The sequence below is a fragment of the Zootoca vivipara genome, chromosome 17 (genome assembly GCF_963506605.1).
Source record: "Zootoca vivipara chromosome 17, rZooViv1.1, whole genome shotgun sequence".
Classification (NCBI taxonomy): Eukaryota; Metazoa; Chordata; class Lepidosauria; order Squamata; family Lacertidae; genus Zootoca; species Zootoca vivipara.
Window position 1 is genome coordinate 9,539,487 of NC_083292.1, and position 13,647 is coordinate 9,553,133.

Genomic DNA, 13,647 nt, shown 5'->3' on the forward strand with positions numbered 1-13,647 from the left:
AAAGACCTTTGGGAACAGGCAGCATCTCCTGGAACCAGTGCTGAAGATTCCCTTGAGGGCCCTTCTGTTGCAAGGCACACTGATGGAGCTGTCTAAGGAGGAGGTGGAACCACCCCTCAGTCCTTGAGAATGCCAGCATCAAAAGCCTCAGAGCTCAGAATTGTCACACAGCCCAAGTTAGGCCAGAAAAGGCTACAAGAACATAAAGAGAACCCTGCTAGATCAGGCCCAAGAGCTGTCTGGTGCAGCATCCCCAAAAACCTCTTCTACAAAGGCTGCAAGCAGGAATTTAGTGCCACAGAACTCTACTCAGTTGTGATTCCCAGAGACTGGTATTCAGAGGCATACTGCCTCTGGAAGGGGAGGTAGAACACTCCCTGGCTCCTCCAATAAAAAGATGATCAGGTGATGGTGAAGGGAAACACCTCTTCCTGAGATCCTGGAGACCTGCTGCCAGTCAGATTAGTAGACAATACTGGGCTGTATGGATAAATAGTCTGAGCTCGTCAATGGAAGGCAGCTTCCTCTGTTAATTGCAATACCCAGGGTTCTTTGGAAAGAAGAAATGTCTACTAAGAATAAGAAGAGTTCTACTGGATCAGACCAAAGGTGCTTCTTCTCCAGTTTCCTGTTTTCACAGTGGCCAACCAGTTGCCTCTGAGAAACTCACAAACAAGGCCTGAGCACAACAGTGCACACTCGTACTTCCCTGCAATTGCCTATGACATTGGAGGTGAAACACAGCTGTCATCTGCCTAGATCTGGCATGCTTTGTTTGCTTTGTTTCCTTGCTTCCTCAGTGCTGAGACTGGGCCCCTTGCCTCTGATTCCTCCCCCAAACTCCTGGCTCTCCTCTGACTGATGGCTGATGGCTCAGTCCTGACAGCCAGTCAATACCTCATAACTAAACAAAAAGAAAAGTACAACGAAGAACATAAGAGCATGTTTGATAGTGGAACAGACTTCCATGAGAGGTGGTGGGCTCTCCTTCCTTGGAGATTTTAAAGCAGAGGCTGGATGGCCATCTGGCATGCACAATTTAGTTGAGATTCCTGTATTGCAGGGGGTTGGACTAGATGACTCCTGGGTCCCCCTCTCAGCTCTACAGTTCTACGATTCTAAGATGTTATGATAAGAAGAGCCTGCTGGATCAGGTCAGTGGTCCAACTAGTTCAGCCTCTTGTTCTCACAGTGACCAGCCAGATGCCTGTGGGAAATCTGCAAGCAGGATCTGAGCACAAGAGCCCTCTCTCCTCCTGTTATCTCTTGCTATTGGTATTTAGAAGCATTGTGCTGTCACAACATAGCCATTGTGGCTAGTTGCAGAGTGCCCCAGGCTGTGTTGGGTTAAACCAACAGGAAGGAAGGAAGGAAGGAAGGAAGGAAGGAAGGAAGGAAGGAAGGAAGGAAGGAAGGAAGGAAGGAAGGAAGGAAACTTGGGACTCTGTGGAATGTGCAATTCAAGCCTAAGTTTCAGTAATTGGAATGAAGTTGTCATGAGACAGAGTTTTAGCACAGTCTGCAGACAGCGTTTCAAACTCCACCACCATCGCAGGCATGGTAATAAAAGTGTCTCAGCAACATCTCAAGGTCTTTTATCGATTGCCAGTTAAAGCAGCCGTCTTTTTAGCTTTTTTACCAATTGCCCTATTCAAGCATCCATTCTATCACAAAGCACAACCTTGAAGCCCACACCTGAGATACATTAGCTGTTAATATTTAATACCTAAATTAGCTAGCCTACAATCCTTGTCCTAGATGAGTGAAGGACGAATGCGTTGCCACTGGTGGGTTAAGAGAGAATTCTCTTGCTCTGATAAACTTTCCTGGGACTTAGCTACATTGGTAAAAAACAAACAAACCAGCACTTCAAATACGTAATGAACAAGCAACACCAGATGGCGCTAGAGAGCAAAAAAATTTTTTTTTTGAGATTTTCCACAGCGTTTTTTCTTTGGTTATAATGATTTAATTTCTTACTTATTTATAGCATTTTCCCCCTGTGTGTAGATCTACCCCTACTATTTCCCCTTAGCAATGTTACCAATGACTTTTTACCCCGATTACCCAGGCATAAAGTGCAGCAGAGCAGCTGTTAGTAAATCTGATGCCACAAGGTGAAACTTGAGAATTCACAGAATTTCTAAAAAGAAATGCACACCCAAATATGTGGCACTAATCCTCGTGTTTATTAAAGTGTGAATAAAACTGAGTGAAACTGACATACAAAAATGCATTATATTAGAGAAGAATGCTTGCAAAAATGTGTACATTTGCCAAAACTGTGTTTGTGTTTACCTGGAGAAATTCACGGTGAAATGCTGATGAATTTTCACAAGGAACCCCCACCCCAGAAAAAGTAAATTGCTGCAAAATGTGGAGAGCTGAATTTAAGATTGGAAATAAGTAAGAAACTGGGGGAACCAACTTGTTCAGATCCTTCCATCATTAGTAGAGATACAGAACATCAAAATATATTTTGCCCTTTCCCCACCTGATTGATAGACTTATGGTCAAAGGGATAGAAGGTTATTTCATAAAAAAAGAGAGGATCCGCTACAATCTGATTTTCTGTGCAATCATTCTTGAACCTGAGGAGTTGATCATTATGCAAAGACTCTAGGCAGAACCACTCCACTCTCAGCACACTTAAATCATGACATGGCTTCCCCCAATTAATCCTGTGAACTGTAGTTTCTTAACAGTACTGGGAATTGTATGGGAAACCATAGTTCCCAGGATTCTTTGCGGGGAGTCATGCACTTTAAATGTGCATGGAATACACTTTAAATGCATAGTGTGGATCTGTCCTAGGCACAGAGAGCATGTGACCATTCAAATATTGCTGGACTCCAGCTTACATAACTTTGGACCATTGTCCATGATGTCTGGAGCTGATAGGAACTGAACAAGATCTGGATAGCCACAGTTTCTCCAGACCCGGGCTAAGAGGCAGAGTCAAGGAGTCCCAAAGGTCCTCTCAATGAAACAAGATAGGCTTGAGATTCTTCTCACTTTCCATGGCATAGCACCCCCGCCCCAACTTGTCCATTACGCCATCTCCCCTGCCCATGTCCTACCTATCATAGGACCTTACCAGCCGGTGTTGAACTCGACGTGAGCATCAAAAAACCCAACCACTGGTGATGTTGCTGCCTTCCAACCTTGGATTCTGGCTCGGATCAGCCCTTCTCGTTTGTTATTACGAACTATTTTCACCAGCCCTGGGTATCTCTTGTGGACATACTGGTCCAAATTAAACTTCAGCTCAACTGTAAAAACAAAGAGACAAGGAGATTTGGGATTTGAGAAGCACATTCTGTTTCATTTCAACAGAATCTCATTTAACTCGGAGCAAACTTTTCTGAAGCTGAAGGCTCCAACACTTTGGCCACCTCATGAGAAGAGAAGACTCCCTGGAAAAGACCTTGATGTTGGGAAAGATGGAGGGCACAAGGAGAAGGGGATGACAGAGGATGAGATGGTTGGACAGTGTTCTCAAAGCTACCAACATGAGTTTGACCAAACTGCAGGAGGCAGTGGAAGACAGGAGTGCCTGGCGTGCTCTGGTCCATGGGGTCACGAAGAGTCGGACACAACTAAACAACAACAACAACAAACATTTCTGAAGACCTGAATGAGGACAATTTAATCATGCCAAATTATTCAGTACTTAGCCCTTTCTGTTTGCCCCACCATTTAAAAATTACTTCAAAAACAGAGGGTAGTATTCAATGGTTGTGCTACCTGGAGGAGACACATTGAAGTTAATGGACTTGATTCACTTAAGTTCATTAATTTCAGTGGGTCTATTCTGAATAGGATTTAGTTGGATAGTGTAACATACTGTATTGGGATTACTCTATTTTATTGTGCATTTGCTATGTTAGGTAGCCCAAAATGAAATGGATTGGGGCATTTGAATATTATTATTAATAATAATTTTTAGTAGTATTACTATTCCAAATTGTGAGAAATAATGAGTTTCTGCACATTAAATTGTAATAAGTTGGTCACACTGACCAAAGCTTAAGAAAGATTCACTTGGAAAGAGCCATAACTCAGTGGTAGGACATCTGACTTCGAATACAGAAGGTCCCTGTGGCGTCTGTCCATTCTTTGAGGATACGTTTGCATTGGGGGATAGAAAGGATTGATAGGTTGGCCAATAAGAAAGCCCGGAGGTGGAGCCTACCTGATTTTGAGGCTCAGCTCAGAGGTTTTGAGAGTGAGTTCGGTTGGTTCTTTTGGGAGGGGAGATAGAGGAGTCAGAGTGAGTTAGGTCAAGACTGAGAGGGAATAGAGTGACAGCGTTTCGAATATATTCTAAAACTTGTTTGTGTTTGAAATAAACTTTAAACTTCATTGTTAACTCTATCTGGCTGAGACTCAATACTTCAGCGGGGAACCCTGGGTTTTTGCCACAAAATTGGTGGCAGCGGAAGAATAAAGTAGTGGTGTACAGGTCAATAGTCCGTGAAACGACTGGGGGCTCTGTACGAACTCCACAGTCCCATGTTCAATTCCCAGCATTTCCAGGTAGGGCTGGGAAAGACCCCTGCCGGAAACTGGTCAGTATAGTTGTTACTGAGCTACATAGACCAGTAGTCTGACTCAGTACAAGGCCATTTCCTATGTTTCTAAGCTTAATATGCATCCCACAGTAAATATAAATATTGCACCCCAAGATTGGATCACAAGTTCTCCTTCAACGGAAACAATACCTCTATGTTTTCATTCTTTTTGGTGTCCATACCTGCCACCTCCATTGAAGCAGAATAAGCAGTTCAGCACTAATTTTCGTGTTATTTGCAATTGGATTCTCCCCCCCCCCCCCCGAAGCAAATGACACAGAAATCAGCACTAAACTTCTGCTATGTTTCTCTTTTATGTCATGTGAAAGCACAAATATAATTAGGAACTTGACGGTTGGGGCAATGTTGGGGAGAACAGGATCAGTTGCGGTGTGAATGCAGTGCAGAACCCATATGTTTACAGGGAAAGGGCCACAGCTCTGTGGCACGTGGGAAGCTGCCATTGGTTCCATCTAGTCCAGTATTGTTTACACGGTCTGGCAGCAGTTCTCAAGGGTTTCAGACAAGAGTTTTATTCTTGCCTGAAGATAGCAGAATTTGAAGCCGGGAACTTTTGTATACACTCTGCCGCTAAGCTGTGGCATTGCACAGCAGGCAATTAGCACATTATTTCCCCATAGGAGGAAAACAAGCTGCTCATAAGTATATATGAATCATTTTTCCTCAACAGCTTTTTCCCCATTATGGCCAATCCAAACATGCGTATTAGTAAGAAACAGAAAACAAACAAACAAACACAAACAAACAAACAGGTGTTTTGAATATTCACCATTGTCACTGTTGTCATCCACCAAGATAATCTCCTTGAGCAAGTGGGATGGGGTGTGATTCACAACACTGTGTACTGAGCGCAAGATGACAGATAGGGCCTCATTTACAAAAATAAAGACCACCGAGATCTGGGGCAGGTCATCGGGATAGGACATCTGTTTGCACCTGGGGAGAATAAAAATGACAACTATAATAATAATAATAATAATAATTTATTATTTATACCCCGCCCATCTGGCCGGGTTCCCCCAGCCACTCTGGGCGGCTTCCAACAAAACAGAAATTCTAAAATACAGAGATCCATCAAACATTAAAATACAGAAATCCATCAAACATTAAAAGCTTCCCTAAACAGGGCTGCCTTGAGATGCCTTCTAAAGGTCTGGTAATTGTTGTTCTCTTTGACCTCTAGTGGGAGGGCATTCCACAGGGTGGGTGCCACTACCGAGAAGGCCCTCTGCCTGGTTCCCTGTAACTTGGCTTCTCGTAGTGAGGGAACCGCCAGAAGGCCCTCGGAGCTGGACCTCAGTGTCCGGGCAGAACGATGGGGGTGGAGACGCTCCTTCAGGTATACCGGACCGAGGCCGTTTAGGGCTTTAAAGGTCAACACCAACACTTTGAATTGTGCTCGGAAACGTACTGGGAGCCAATGTAGGTCTTTCAGGACCGGTGTTATGTGGTCTCGGCGGCCGCTCCCAGTCACCAGTCTAGCTGCCGCATTCTGGATTAGTTGTAGTTTCCGGGTCACCTTCAAAGGTAGCCCCACGTAGAGCGCATTGCAGTAGTCCAAGCGAGAGATAACTAGAGCATGCACCACTCTGGAGAGACAGTCAGTGGGCAGGTAGGGACTCAGCCTGCGTACCAGATGGAGCTGATAAACAGCTGTCTTGGACACAGAGTTGACCTGTGCCTCCATGGACAGCTGTGAGTCTAAGATGACTCCCAGGCTGCGCACCTGGTCTTTCAGGGGCACAGTTACCCCATTCAGGACCAGGGAGTCCTCCACACCCGCCCGCCTCCTGTCCCCCACAAACAGTACTTCTGTCTTGTCAGGATTCAATCTCAATCTGTTAGCCGCCATCCATCCTCCAACCGCCTCCAAGCACTCACACAGGACCTTCACTGCCTTCACTGGTTCTGATTTAAAAGAGAGGTAGAGCTGGGTATCATCAGCATACTGATGGACACCCAGCCCAAACCCCCTGATGATCTCTCCCAGCGGCTGCATATAGATGTTAAAAAGCATGGGGGAGAGGACAGAACCCTGAGGCACCCCACAAGTGAGAGCCCAGGGGTCTGAACACTCATCCCCCACCACCACTTTCTGAACACGGCCCAGGAGGAAGGAGCGGAACCACTGCATGACAGTGCCCCCAGCTCCCAAACCCTCTAGACGATCCAGAAGGATGTTATGGTCGATGGTGTCAAAAGCCGCTGAGAGATCCAGCAGAACAAGGAAACAGCTCTTACCTTTGTCCCTAGCCCGCCGGAGATCATCGACCAGTGCGACCAAGGCAGTTTCAGTCCCATGATGAGGCCTGAATCCTGACTGGAAGGGATCCAAATGGTCCGCTTCTTCCAGGCGTGCCTGAAGTTGTTCAGCAACCACTCGCTCAACCACCTTGCCCAAGAATGGAAGATTTGAGACTGGGCGATAGTTGGCCATATTGGCCGGATCTAAAGATGGTTTTTTAAGAAGCGGTTTAATAACCGCCTCTTTCAGCGGGTCTGGGAAGGCTCCTTCATGGAGAGAAGCATTTACCAACCCGCGAAGCCCATCGCCCAGCCCTTCCTGGCTAGCTTTTATAAGCCAGGATGGGCAAGGATCAAGGAGACAGGTGGTTGGTTTCACTCGTCGAAGCAGCCTGTCCACATCCTCGGAGGTAACAGATTGAAATTGATCCCACAAAACGTGACTAGACAGGACTCTAGCACTCCCCTGCCCCGGCCCTGCTCCCACGGTGGAGTCTACCTCTTCCCGAATCTGAGCGACTTTATCTGCAAAAAACTTTGCAAAATCATTGCAGGAGATCATGTGGCCCGTACTGGGCCCGGATGGAGCAGGTGGTTCCGCTAAATTGCGAACCACCTGGAAGAGTCTCCTGCTGCTGTTTTCTGCAGATGCGATGGAGACGGTGAAGAAGGTCCTCTTCGCCGTCGCCATTGCCACTTGGTAGGCTCGAAGTTGAGCTCTAGCCCGTGTCCGGTCTGATTCAAAATGAGTTTTCCGCCACCGGCGCTCTAGCCGTCTCAACGACTGTTTCATCGCCCTCAGCGCCGGGGAAAACCACGGGGCTGTCCGGGCTCCATGCAATCTGAGAGGGCGCTTCGGAGCCAGACAGTCAATAGCGCTGGTTAACTCCGCATTCCAGCGGGCCACCAGGGAATCAGCTGAAAGGCCATCGACATGGGATAAAACATCCCCTACCACTCTCTGGAAGCCAATTGGATCCATTAAGTAGCGGGGGCGGACCATCCGAATCGGTCCCACCTCCCTGCAGAGGGGAAGGGTTGCGGAGAAGTCCAGTTGCACCAGAAAGTGATCTGACCATGGCACTTCTTTTGTTTCGCTTTTACTTAATGTCAGATCACCAACATCCATAGAGGTGAACACCAAGTCCAAGGCATGTCCGCGGCTATGAGTTGGGCCAGACTTATTCAGGGACAGCCCCATGGTGGCCATGCTTTCCACGAAGTCCCGAGCGGCTCCTTGTAAGGTCGTGTCGGCATGGATGTTAAAATCCCCTAAGACAACCAAGCTAGGTGTCTCCAGGAGCACATCCGACACGACCTGAAGCAGCTTGGGCAGGGAATCCTTGGTGCAGCGGGGAGGTCGGTACACCAAAAGGAATCCTGTACTGCCCCTATTGCCCAACTTCCAGAACATGCACTCAGAAAACTCCGTCTTACCAATAGGACGCCTGGTGCAAACTAATGACTTCCTAAAAATCACTGCAACCCCCCCTCCCCGCCCAGATGGCCTGGGTTGCTGTGCATAAGAGAAACCTGGTGGACAAGCAGCGCCAAGAACGGGCCCATCGGCTTCCTCCAACCAGGTCTCTGTCACACATGCCAGGTCAAATCCTCCATCCACAATCAGGTCGTGAATGGCAGTGGTCTTATTCATCATCGACCTGGCATTGCACAGCAGCACCTTCAGGTCATGTGGGTATCCCTTGCTGATTCCAATATCCGTCCGGTCAGGACCAGACCCGGAGGCAGGGATAGTCCTCAGACAACGACTAAGTCTGCCTCCTCGGTAATGACATGGTCTGGTCTTAGCGTAACTCCTCCTCCTACCCGTGACCACTGAGATCGGTTGTCCCAGTGCATCACCCCCTGTGGAATCTGCCCCAGCCATTTTGCTTGCTGGGACCCCCTCCCGGGCAGCCCTGACCCCTCCCCTTAAAAACAAAATAAAACCTCTGTAATAAAACAATAAAACCAAAAACAATAAAAATTACAAATACACTAAAATTTAACAGATTCCCACACCCGACTAAAAATCCCTCCCTAAAACCTATGTAAATCAAAAAATACAGTAAAACAATACAAAGACAGAAAATTACAAACTAAAATTGACCCCTCCCCTTAAAATCAAATTTAAAACCAATACAGAAAACAAACTAATGCAATAAAACAATACAAACAAAGACAGAAAATTACAAACTAAAATTAACCCCTCCCCTTAAAATCGAATTTAAAACCAATACAGAAAACAAACTAACAGACTAAACGATAAACAAAAACCAAAAACAATAAAAGTTACAAACACTATGATGTACCGAGCATTTAAAAAAACAAACAACAAAAACCACACCTTAGCTTTCATTATGCTTTTCTCCATGTAAATGAAGGGACCCCATTTTTTTATTTATAAAAACATTTGCATACCGTTATATCATAAAAATATATCAAAGTGGTCTACACCAATGGAACATAAAAATGTATGATGAAAAGAGTTACAGAAAGTTAAGAGCAGACATCTATTAACCACCGTGGAAGGGTGCATTCTTAATTGTCTGCATAGCCCTGGCAGAATAGAGAAGTATTCAGCAGGCATTTAAACTGTATGGGGAACAACCCTACTAGGAAAAAAAAAAGCTAAGCAGCAAATTGAAATTAGCACAAAGACAAACGAAAGAGGATGCCTCCCCCCTGGTGCGGCTCCCCTTTATTACATATGCATTCCAACAAGACAATGACCTAACCTTCCAACATACAGACAAATTGACCCACAACCACCCCCAAGCAAAACTCACTGCAATCAGCTGAACACAACCAACCATGCTCTGGGATCTCCATCCTCTCACACCACCAACAATAATGAGTAAATTAATAAAGAAAGAACCTATCCATGTGATGCTGACACAGAAACTCTGCACATACGCTATGCCAAATAATGAAAGATCATTATCCTCCCTTTCTCTCTCCCTACAGTGTCTTACACTGAATGTAACCGACCTATAGAAAGGACTCTATGAATTGAAAACAAAGATATTATATGTACCTTTGTTATGCATGAAAATATTTCAACAAAAACATTTTCTTTTTTAAAAAAAAGTTGGCACAGAAGGCACCTGCTGAATGTCTATTGGCAGAGTATTGCATGGGACTGGGCTGGTGACACTATGGCACAGTTTCTTATTGTTGTCAATAAGAGCCTCACCAAGTTGGAGAACAACTGGCGATGTTGCTGCAGATTATCTTAGTGATCGATCTGAGATTTAAGGGTTCAAGGAGCCCCTGAGGGACCCTGGACATAAGTTGTTCAGGGCTTTGTAATTTTTTGGAAATGATTCACCCATATGCACTGGTCACTTATCTCCCCTCCATCTTGTGTGTATAGGATCACCCAGGGATGCTCCTTTTTCTGGGTGATGGGGCGCTAGTCTGTGGCCACCAAGATGTTAGGGGCATGGGTGGTTCAAATCCCCATGACGGGGTGAGCTCTCGTTACTCTGCCCCAGCTCCTGCCAACCTAGCAGTTCAAAAGCACGCCAGTACAAGTAGATAAATAGGTATCGCTGTGGCGGGAAGATAAACGGCATTTCCGTGTGCTCTGGTTTCCGTCATGGTATTCCACTGTGCCAGAAGTGGTTTAGTCATGCTGGTCACATGACCGGGAAAGCTGTCTGTGGACGAAGGCTGGCTCCCTCGGCTTGAAGCGAGATGAGCACCGCAACCCCATTGTCGCATTTGACTAGACTTAACTGTCCAGGGATCCTTTACCTTTACCTTTACTCCAAGATGTTACTCAACAATGAACAACTGAAATATCATCTCACCCCTTATGCACCCAATTGACCACTGCGCTCTGCAGGCGAGGACCTCCTACATCTTATCAGGAAGTCAGTTCCTCACAACACAGAAATTGGGTCATTACTGTGGTGGAATTCCCTCCCATTAAATATCAGACAGGTGCCATCTCACTTGTCTTTTTGGTGCCTAATTTAGAGACTTTTCCCGTTCAACAAGCAGAGTTCCCTCTCAGTTTGCATCTGTATTTGAATTGTTTAAAATATTTTTAATAGCTTTGATTTAATTGGCTACCTCCTTTGAGAGGTAGAGTGGGATATAGATTTAATTATTTGATTAATTAATAAGTTCCATAAGCTCCAGCCATCATGGCCAATGGCCAGGGATGATGGGAACTATAGTATGAAACTACCTGGAGAGCGACAGGTTAGGCACCCCAACCTATTTGAACCAGGATATGCATGGGTTTTTTTGGGGACCCAGGTAGCGCTGTGGGTTAAACCACAGAATCTAGGGCTTGCTGATCAGAAGGTCGGCAGTTCGAATCCCTGTAACGGGGTGAGCTCCCGTTGCTCGGTCCCAGCTCCTGCCCACCTAGCAGTTCGAAAGCACATCAAAGTGCAAGTAGATAAATAGGGACCGCTCCGGCGGGAAGGTAAACAGCGTTTCCGTGCGCTGCTCTGGTTCGCCAGAAGCAGCTTTGTCATGCTGGCCACATGACCCGGAAGCTGTCTGCGGACAAACGCCGGCTCCCTTGGCCTATAGAGCGAGATGAGCGCCGCAACCCCAGAGTTGGACACGACTGGACCTGATGGTCAGGGGCCCCTTTACCTTTACCTTTATGCATGTTTTTTTAGCCACTACAAGTGTGATAATGGCTGAGTATGATTCCGGGCACTGTCTAAACATTTTTGGATATTCAAACCATGCAGGAACCTGAGAATTAACCCCAGCTGCCGCAGGTATCAACCCACAGTTCCGTCTTCTGCAGAGCACCTTGCAATGAAAGTGAAATGCCAACTCTCTCCTTTGCATAGAAATTAATGTTAAAAATAACCAACATGCTCTCACAGGCAGATCCAGGGTCCAATTACCATAGCAATTACGGGGCCTGTTCTCTAAAATACAGCTAATGATACCACAGGAAATGACTTTCCTTGCTCTTGTCAAACTCGATGACCTCCTGGCTCATCACTTCAACGTAATAATCATCCTTTTTTTTAACCGTTAGCCATTTATCTCTGGGGGTGGGGGGGTGATAGGACGTGCCCGGCTATCAGATAACCCCTGATGATATGTGATGGAGAGGGGGAGAAAGTGCTGGAGCAATCCATTTTCTGGCCCAGTCCGAGCTGCATTGTATCAAAAGGTTGGTGGAACCTATTACCCACCCCAATGTCCTTGTGACAATTTAAAGTCCTGTGGGCAGCCCGCCTCTCTGTGGGGGCTGGCACATTAGGGCAAACAGGGCAATGGCCCATCAACCTCAGTCTGCCCTCAGCCAGCCCCCACTTGCCTACTTTCTTACTTACAACTCGACTGGGGAGTGTGCATATGTCAGCTTCCTCCTCTGTAGTCTCAGTGCCCTTGCAGACCTCAGTAGAGAGAAGGATGGGCAGAAAACTAGAAGTAGTTGGCTCCACCTATCATTGGCTCTGGGGCCACCTATTGTTGGAGTCCCCACCTTCCACCCTACCAGTCCCAATGGACTACTCCTGGCTATGAACTAAAAAGGTCCACTGCCCATTATAGCCTGCTAAAACACATTCCAGTGCTATATATATATATATATATATATATATATATATATATATATATATATATATATATACCTTGATGAGAGTGGGAGTGAGGGCAGAATTAGGAGTGGTTCCTAAACACTATTCACTATGTATTTGATTTGTGAGTCACCTACTGCAATAATACCTCTCAGCATCTTACAGTTTAAAATAATGAGCAACACACACACACACACACACACACACTAGCACAAAAGTAGGTGTGCTGCTTTAGAATCCACTTTGTTTGTTCTTGACTCAAATTCTGATCATTCAAAATATCAGAAAAGAAAAAAATCATCATGTATGTATGTATGAAAAGTATATCTACTTTCAGGCCACCCTGTATAAGAGCTGCATTCAAACAAGGTTTACTCAGAGTAAAGCTACTAAAATTAATGGGCCTAAGTTACATAGCTGCCAAGTTTTCGCTTTTCTCGCGAGGAAGCCTATTCAGCATAAGGGAAAATCCCTGTAAAAAAGGGATAACTTGGCAGCTATGAAGTTAGTTCCCTGTCAATTTTAACGAGTCTACTCCGAGTACAACTAAGGTTGAATGTAATCCATTATATAATAAAAAATAAAAAATATCAACAAAGAAGAGGAGGAGGAGAAGTCAGCTGGATCAGGCCAAGGGCCCATATAGTTTAGCATCCTGTTCTTACAGTGACCAACAAGATGCATTTGGGAAGCCCACAAGCACTCTTCCCTCTCATTGGAGTCCAGCAACTGATGTATTGCCTAAGATTCAGGACAAAAGCGCAGCCTTTCGGAATTTCCCCCCGAACATCAATTCCACCTTTGAAATCCTAGACATATGGCAGCCATAGAGTAAACATGCCCAAGATTGCACTGTTAAACTTCAGCACTGTTCAGATACTGAAATATTTGACCTGTGGAAGGGTCATGTGTACTAACCTCACCTCAATATATTCTTGCAACCATCCTTGGCCTTCCCGCATTCAGCAGGAAGGTTGGGTCAGGGGGTTCTATTGGAGAAGGGCCACAACTCCATGGCAGACCATCTTGCTTTATGTGCAGAAGGTCCCAGGTTCACTTCCTGGCATCTCCAGGTAGGACTGAGAGAGAACTGTGTCTGAAATTCTGGAGAGCTGCTGCCAGTCAGTGTGGACAATGCTGAGCTAGATGGACCAATGGTCTGACTCTATATAAGGCAGCTTCCTCTACATATTTGGTTGAAGCTTCCTGAGGCTTGGGAACCCTGAATGATCAGGATTTTGGTG

The 13,647-nt window shown here is 45.8% G+C and overlaps 1 protein-coding gene across 1 annotated transcript in view; it reads right to left on the reverse strand.

Annotated features, from left to right (window-relative positions):
- GALNT9 (polypeptide N-acetylgalactosaminyltransferase 9) overlaps nt 1-13,647 on the reverse strand; it is a 194,381-nt gene that overhangs the window by 109,514 nt on the left and 71,220 nt on the right. The window contains exons 3-4 of the mRNA XM_060269465.1: nt 5,365-5,531; nt 3,098-3,272 (exon numbers count right to left, since the gene is read on the reverse strand). Of these exons, the coding sequence (XP_060125448.1) occupies nt 3,098-3,272; nt 5,365-5,531 (342 nt within the window). The remainder of the gene's footprint in view (nt 1-3,097; nt 3,273-5,364; nt 5,532-13,647) is intronic.